Genomic DNA, 8,268 nt, shown 5'->3' with positions numbered 1-8,268 from the left:
TGCATCTTACCTTACCCCAAGATTAGGTAATGCAGACATCAAATAAGTAACAATCATTTGATAGTTCCAAGATAGACAGGTGCGTATCAAAACAATTTCTAGCAAGAAAGTTCTGCTAATTTTTGCCACATTTCTAGACCCCGGGCTTCACACTAAGCACCCAGATCATACATAATAAATTTGTTGTGAATGTACTGCGTAGTACAACTTCTGATGCTGTTATGCATACAATACTTTGTGATATCTTGGTAAAAACCAGAGGTTGTAATAGTAGTTCTGTCTTTGTCTTCCAATCCGAGCCTACAAAAAGCGCGGACCATATCATTTCATTCAGATAAGCATGAAACAAAGTTTAATTTAATTTTTTATTTGCAGACACAATGTACATTATTATTATTTTCCTATAGCAAGGAACACAACAGAACTCAAAGCAATACTACAAATTCTAACCGAACTATAAAATACTTTACTAAATGATTTTAAATATTGTCAACATAGCACAATGGTACATATCGAGGTCACCTTGAACCAAACAATTTTTCAAATATTGATTTTGTTCCATCTGGTATAAGTGGTTCTCGTATTATATCCCTTCCATACACATTTGGCTTTTCAGGTTTTATCACATGAAATCCACTGGCACCACCTTCTGTTTTCGTCACTGTCGTCTCAACATTCCCATGCTCGTCTTTCACAGTTCTTCTTTCTTCTACTGTCTGTTGGTGAAATGACACAATACATTTTATTTTTCAGCAGTGTGTCTTTAACTTAATACGAAACTGCGTAAACAACACAAAACATTAGAATACAAAATATTAGAATAGACACTCTTGCAAGCATTTTGATACTACTGTGCGCACTGCACTGAGTTGTCCCAAGGAAGAAAACAATCTACATATGATTTCTTTAGTTAAGTTCTATAGTGAATAACTAAAGATCACAATACTGTACACCGTTTTCTTTTTGCACGACAAATGTTCATGATTAATGAAGCAGTGAACATCTGACATGTGGGTGGGGGTGGGGGTTCAGTCACAGTGACTTGTATGGAGTTTCATACTCATCAATACCATTATGAATGATCAATATGGTTTTCACCATTTTCTGTTTAACTTCAATTCATTTTTAAAAGTTGATTGTTGGAATAAAAATAATATATGCTACATCAAGTTTCAGTATTAGGGCAGCCAATTTGCAAACTCGCTAGTGAATTAGCTAACTGCTTGGGTTTTGATTGAACAGTTGGCTTTTGAATCTCGCTGGCACCGACTTGTGGCCGCTATCTACAAAAACAAAAAGTTCAAATTTATTTGCAATTTTTTAGGGAATGCAAAATAGAATGTTTATTTTATCCACATTCTATGTGATTAATGAGACTTGGTTCAAAATGGACATGCAAGAGTTCTCACCAGGAAACCTGTTATATCTGACACATTGTTTTAATATGTTAAGCTTCAAAGAAATTTTCCAATTCTTATGTTTTAACTGTAATCTGCAAACCATGTTTATCCCAAAACTTTTAGTCCATCACCCCATTTTTTTTTTACAAATGACCCTTCAATACATACCCCATCAGGTTTCCTAACAGTGCGTACAGAAACGCTGCGGAAATATGATCTTCTTTCGGGAATACGTGGTTCAATCACTTTGTCCTCTTTTACATTGGGTAAAAGATCATTCAAATTCCCAGAAGAGACTTCACTATCCAGATCTGAAAAAAAAAAATGAAATGCTCTTAAATAAACATTTTCACAGTAGAATCTCTCTGAACTGATCTTTTTTATTCCCTTCTCCACATATATAAATGAAATATATACCGGTAAACGTTCTCAGTCAGTTTGGTGTTCAGATCAGACAGGTATCGCTGTAGTAACCATTGTACTACAATCAACAACTTTTGTTACAGTCATTTTTCCCTTTTTCAGACAGTTTTTCTCCAAACAAATATTTTGAAAGAAAAGGTCAGCTAAAATATAGATTTCGCTTTTAGAACTACCGTAGTTTGTTATGTGTCTTATATATATATGACATAATGTTTAAACACAGTATAATGTTTATACAATATATGTATGTATTAGTTTGAAGTCTAAACAAAAACATAGTATTATCATATGTACCAGAAATCCATCCAAATATGCTTATATGTGATATGGATTTGGGAGGCACAAACTACCTTAAAACTCCCAAATTTCACCTACTCTAAAAATTTAACCACTTTATTATTAAACAGATTTTTGTAATTCATTCACTTCTATAATCCCTATTGATCACAGAATTGTTGTTTTTTCTCTAAAATTTCATCCAACTCTAATTTAGGCTTTAATTATTGAAAACAAAAACCACTGAACTGACACTACGTAGTAGTATTGACACTGGAAAGATCAAAACATGGTTTGATACAATAAAACCTAGATGGCACTGATTACATCAGTTCAAAATTTCAACATAATTTTGTATTTCACAGCTTTTACCTGCATTACCTGTTCCTTGATTTTGTCCAAATAGTAATTAATAATGTGTTATAAAAAAATGCATACCTCTGTCTCTTTTTTCGTCAGTATGGGGATGAGATCTAGGTAGTCTGTATGGCCAGTCCCATTTCCATTCTTTATATAGTGGCTGTAATAAATCAATTGATAAATAAATTCATCACATTATCTACCCAGAAATTCACATTTACCTCCAATCTGAATTCACCCAAGGGAATCAAGTTCAGTTTTCTTTATAGAAACTAATAAGTATATGATGGCCTAGAATTTACTTCCTGTTTGTGATTTTAACACATGCACATAAACATATAGACGTGATATATGAAAAATACATGGGGGAGGAGAAAGGGAAGAGAGGGGAAGAGATTAGCACATCCTTTTCTACTAGTTTTAATTGGCAGTTGAATATGCATAACAGTAAAGAATTGCCTAGGTCTATTGCTGATTTTCCATATAAAAGTACACTAAATCCACTTTATGTCTTAATTTGTGGTTGCATAACTATTTAGAAAATATCCTTACACTTTGACGGTCTTCAAATGATTTTCGATTGTATTCTTTTCTTTCTGCGCCTGGTTTTAACATCTTATCTCTTAATGAGCCACTATCGTCTTTAGGTCTTTCAGGACCACCAATTGATGGCAGATCTGCAAAAAATGAATACCACAACACAAACATAATCTTGGATTGAAAGTCATTTTAAATTAATGTGCACAAAAATTACACTGCAAAGGCGGCGGCACCAAATTTTGCATGGGGAGCGAGATCTGCTCACCAACCAAAGGCGCAACCTTACTAGGGGGTCCAGGGGCATCCCTCCCTAAAAAATTTGAAATCTAGACATTCTGCAACGCTATTTCCTTCATTTTGAGGGACAAATTTTGCTGACACAAAGGGTTTCAGCTTGATTTTGGCAGGGTGACACCCTCCAATGCTACTGCACTGAGCTGTTTTTTTCATGTTTGTTCCATTTTTTTTTACATTTGAAAACTTTCATTTAGAGTGGAAAAGGGTTGAATGACCCTTTACAAAAGTGTCACTTTAATCAACTTACTCATTGGAGGAAATTCTGCAAAACCAAAATTTTTAAACATATCATGGAAGTGTTTTTCAAAATGTCTGAATATGTCATCTGTTTCACTGAAGAAGTCTGGATTGGAATCTCCAAAAAAGATGCTCTGGTCATTATCATCGTGGTCTTCATCACTATCACCATAAAAACCAAATGCTCCGGGATCATCGTCATCATCATCATCTACTGGATATTGTCTAAAAGAATGAACACACAATTGGAAGCAATGAATTGAAAGATAATCACAAACTTTGGATCTAAAAATCAATCTACTTGTTGCAACCTCCTTACAACCAAATCAACAAACCCATTGCCATGATTTGTGCTTAATCAGGAATTCAAATTGCAAAATTCCTACAAAATAGTTTCAGCGCACTTACCAAATCTAACCTTGGATTACTCAATCCACTTCAAATTAAATCATTAAGGCTGACAATTAAAATCTGAGAGGATTTAACGATTACAGTGTTTGTTGGTTTGTTTTTTTCTGATCTGTATCCTTGAAAACAAGAGATCCCGGCACCAAAACCAACCCGGCACCACAATGTACGAGAGAACCCGGCACCAATTTGAACGGACACGCATTTGTGTTGGATTTATGTCGATTTAACAAACATTTTTATTTTATTTGCAGATATACACATACTTTTAACCGGCTACTCGTACCTGTTTTTTTGGTTGTCGATTTTACAAAATGTAGATTGTCGATTTCGTGAACGTTTGTCGGTTGCACTACCATGGAGGAACCTCTGTGCACGTATACCGATACTTAAATAAAGCGAATTAGCATAAATGGCATATTTGGTTTTACTTTGGTACAAACGTAAAGTACGGACGGTTATTCTTCCTCTTTATTATGTTATTGACATAGCACTGACTTCGGAAAGTACAACAGTACACAATAAAGCGAATTAGCACAAAACGATAGGTTATAGAGTGCCGGGATCGTTTTGGTGCCGGGTTGGTTTTGGTGCCGGGTTCTCTCGTATTCGTATCCTTACCATACAGCACCCACCGGTGGTGCAGTTGTGTAATAAAGTTATTATTATTATTTTAATACTTAATTTAACAATAGCTGTTTGTAACATGATGATAAATACGACTTTTATCAAACATCGGGATACTGTTTGCCCATATCGTTTCTTATACACAGAGGAGCCAACAATAACCCGCTGTTTGATATAAGTCATATAACAATCGTCAATGGTTTTTGAGCTCAATACATGGACGTCTGTGGGGGTGACAGAATATGTCCCGATACAAACATTGATAGACAGGCTGATCGCACAGAAACAAGAAATAGTGATGCTGGTACTTTCGGGAAGAGAATAATTAATCTGTTTTAATTCTATAATTTGTATTATTATGGACAAGGATAACGCTCATATCAGGACATACCCTTTCAGCCATCTATACTTCCATGTATTGACTTCAGGAACCACACACATAAATCGTCACGTCTCCGTGGTAAATAGTCTAATAGAGGAGGTTTGGGGGAAATTTCGAGAATCAGGCTGTAGGCTCTCGACCGGGGCTCCTCGGCTCTCCCTATTTTGACTCTCTACTGTCATCCTATTCTTACTTACCTTGGGGGACTTCTGTGATTAGAAAACCCGAAAAGTCGACCAACGAAATCGTGGAAATTCATGTTTCCCTGTTTTATGCGGCAATCAACAGTAACAGTTTCGTCATTCGTTATATTTCTCACTTCGCCGTCGCATCACGGTTCCGATCATGCGCAATAGAAAAATCGCGCTTTAGCCAATCACAACTTTAAAAACATACGTCATGAATGTTGCTATTTTTAGACACCGGAAGGGAATCCTCAAACTTCTGATGCAATAATCGTCGAGAAAGGACACATCAGCGATAAGTCATTGCAGCGTGGACGTTTCTCATTGGACATGGATCTGTAAAACTGACGTGGCGTTAGCGACTAGCGGTAGGTATAAATTAGATGAACATAAGCACTACCTCAATAAGTTATTTTTTATCGAGAAGACGACACTAAACTACGACTCCGAGTGTGACATTACCTGGTCTTAGCGTAAACTACAGTATTCTCTTCACCACAGGCTCGTTGCGGAGATTCTTGCCCAATTCTACCAAACGAAACAATTCACTATTCGACATTAGTGTTCTAAGCTATACCGACAATTATGGGTAGATTGCTTAAAATGATCGTTACATTGTCCGTGGTTGCTTTGATATGGCAAAGCAGCAATGCATTTCGTATGCACGTGGGGAACCGGTAAGTTGTCATATTGTGGGATAGTTATTATTCTCGCTGGTTCGGACACATACAAATTATAATTTAATTAATGTTGATAGATTTGTCATAATATGCATGTTTAACATGCAACCCGATGATCATTGGATTCTATATTTATTAACTTGATTTTATTTGAACTATAGACAACTTTTCTACACTTTGTGGTTGAACGATGGAGGGTGAACACGTTGTTTTTATTCTAACCATTTTTATTATGTTGTTTATTTCAGGAACTCACCTCTCTTGTCACAAGTTTGGGACTTCGGACATCATGCCAACGAATTTTGGAACTGGTATCCATGGCAACAGTTTAAAGATCCGTTCATATCAAACTTTCATAACGACCTGTTTGGAAATTCCTTCAAACTCCATAACTCATTGGTAGCAGAGAATCCAAAGGGTGTTGAAAGTGGTGACCGAGTAAGGGATGTGCAAAATGTCCAGACCAGATGCGGCTGCTGTAATTCCCAGAATGGAGATAATAAAGGACAGAAAAGTCTAAATCTAAGGAGTGAAAAAGAGGCAGTGGAAGAAAGGCAGAGAGAAGTTGCCAGACAACAAGAAGTTGAAAGACTTCGTCTTGAAAATGAGAGACAGCAGAAACAGCTTGAAGAAGAGAAACACAAACTACTCAGGCGCCAACAAGAAATTGAACAGGAGCTTATTCAGCGAAAACAATTATCACAACAACAAGAACTTGAAATGGAGAGACAACGCAAAGAGGCTCTAAGACGCGAGATGGAAGAGAAGAAACAAAGACAAGCCCAAATAAATAAACTGGAACGTCAGAGACAACGTGAAATTAAACAACAAGAGTTAGCGCATCAACAGGAACTTGAAATGGAAAGACGACACATGGAGGAGTCAAGAAAAGAAAGAGAAGCAAACAAACAGAGACAAGAACAAATCAGAAAACAAGAAATTGAAAGACAAAGACAACTTGAACTTCAGAGGCAACGTGAATTACATAGACAAAGAGAACAGGTTAGTGCTTTAAAAATATCTAACAAATTAAAGTTATATTCCAACTCCTAGATGGTGTACAGAGGAGTGTGTCACTAATTGAAGTGTTTTTGCATCAGTATATTCCAACTCCTAGATGGTGTACAGAGGAGTGTGTCACTAATTGAAGTGTTTTTGCATCAGTATATTCCAACTCCTAGATGGTGTACAGAGGAGTGTGTCACTAATTGAAGTGTTTTTTTGATTCACAAAATCTGTAATGGGGTCTAAATATACCACGTGCCACTAAAAATAATCCTTGAAAATCAACAAAAAATGTTTGTGGTGGAAAATCAGCTCATATCATACAAAACAAGTAAAGAAATCTAGTCAATTTGTAAAAGAGACATAATTTTCACTGCATGTTTAGGGTGTTATGGTGACACACGCCTCACATATTGTCATGACAACACCCCCCTGGATATAGATACTAGTACATTATTTATGTATCTGTTATTTAGTATTATGACACAATTTTTACTTTTTGTTTTCTTTTTGGCAGAAATCTAGAATGGGACATGAAAAGACACAAAATCAAAGAAATGATAACTTCAGAAACCAACCAAATGGACACCAGCAACATGGTTCCAAACCAGCAGGAAGAAAAGTTGAAGTTGTATCCCTCATGATGAAAGACTATGATCCGGAGGATTTTACAATAACAACACATGGCAACATACTGTCACTTGAAGGAAAGCATGAATGTAGATGCCATGAAAACTGTTTTGAAAGGGAGCTCAGTAGAAGGATTGTACTTCCTCAGGGGATTGATACAGGAAGTCTGAGTGCAAACTATCAAAAAGATGGAACCTTGAAAATAGAGGGATTACAATATCATCATCACATTCCTTTAATTGATTCCAAATTATTAGTAAAAGGTGAAGGGATCCAAAGAAAATCTGATGCAAAATGCAATAATCTTAAATCTGGGATAAAACTGAAAAAGATGAACAAAGCAACTGGTATAGTTATGGATGATGTTCCTATGGCGACGAGTAAAACACCAAGATTTGAAAAAGAACACAATGATGATGGTATCACTATTGAAGTGGTCGACGAACACTATTAAGGACTTGACATATACTGTACACCTTGCTTTGTAACATTGGTGTTGCATTTCAACAGTTAGAATTCAGGGAGAATATAATTTACACATTTTCCTACTATAATTTTGTTATTTATTTATTTTATAACTCCATATTGAAAGTAAAGTTTTTATTTGTAATCACCTCTTCCTATTTTTTGGGATTTGTACTTTTCACTTGAAATGGCGAGGCCAAGTGAAGCTGACATCATCCGTGTGGCAAACACCCTATAAGCTTGTGGGTTCTATGCCTACCACATCTTGTACCAATAATTCATTGTGTCAATGTATTGTTTTTTTTACAAAATTTGTAATAAATTTTATATTGATAACAAATTAATGCATTCCA

General features: G+C 35.8%; 2 protein-coding genes across 2 annotated transcripts; one reads left to right on the top strand and one right to left on the bottom strand.

Moving 5' to 3' along the window:
• Positions 1–351: 351 nt before the first annotated feature.
• Positions 352–5,298, bottom strand: LOC100368977 (HCLS1-associated protein X-1-like). The gene is made up of 6 exons (XM_002732679.3): positions 5,148–5,298; positions 3,544–3,758; positions 3,012–3,136; positions 2,538–2,619; positions 1,569–1,711; positions 352–716 (listed from the first exon to the last, which is right to left on the bottom strand). Exons 1-6 carry the CDS (start codon positions 5,207–5,209, stop codon positions 519–521), a joined length of 825 nt encoding a protein of 274 aa, XP_002732725.1. The 5' UTR covers positions 5,210–5,298; the 3' UTR covers positions 352–518.
• A 126-nt stretch (positions 5,299–5,424) lies between these two features.
• Positions 5,425–8,255, top strand: LOC100368828 (uncharacterized). Its single transcript, XM_002732678.4, has 4 exons — positions 5,425–5,503; positions 5,637–5,812; positions 6,064–6,817; positions 7,338–8,255. Exons 2-4 carry the CDS (start codon positions 5,721–5,723, stop codon positions 7,902–7,904), a joined length of 1,413 nt encoding a protein of 470 aa, XP_002732724.1. The 5' UTR covers positions 5,425–5,503; positions 5,637–5,720; the 3' UTR covers positions 7,905–8,255.
• The last annotated feature ends 13 nt before the right edge of the window (positions 8,256–8,268 follow it).

This window comes from Saccoglossus kowalevskii, chromosome 13 (assembly GCF_978046115.1).
Source record: "Saccoglossus kowalevskii chromosome 13, keSacKowa6.1, whole genome shotgun sequence".
NCBI lineage: Eukaryota > Metazoa > Hemichordata > Enteropneusta > Harrimaniidae > Saccoglossus > Saccoglossus kowalevskii.
Note: the sequence above shows the minus strand (reverse complement) of the source record. Positions and strands in the feature narration are given on the sequence as shown.

Bases quoted from the DNA above. Each gene is read 5' to 3' on its own strand.
- LOC100368828 (XM_002732678.4), top strand. From the start codon at position 5,721: ATGGGTAGATTGCTTAAAATGATCGTTACATTGTCCGTGGTTGCTTTG. The intron at 5,813-6,063 runs GTAAGTTGTCAT...TGTTTATTTCAG, and splicing joins CGTATGCACGTGGGGAACCG to GAACTCACCTCTCTTGTCAC. The intron at 6,818-7,337 runs GTTAGTGCTTTA...TCTTTTTGGCAG, and splicing joins TACATAGACAAAGAGAACAG to AAATCTAGAATGGGACATGA.
- LOC100368977 (XM_002732679.3), bottom strand. From the start codon at position 5,209: ATGAATTTCCACGATTTCGTTGGTCGACTTTTCGGGTTTTCTAATCAC. The intron at 2,620-3,011 runs GTAAGGATATTT...GATTTATTACAG, and splicing joins CATTTGAAGACCGTCAAAGT to CCACTATATAAAGAATGGAA. The intron at 1,712-2,537 runs GTATGCATTTTT...TTTTTTTTTCAG, and splicing joins TGACGAAAAAAGAGACAGAG to ATCTGGATAGTGAAGTCTCT.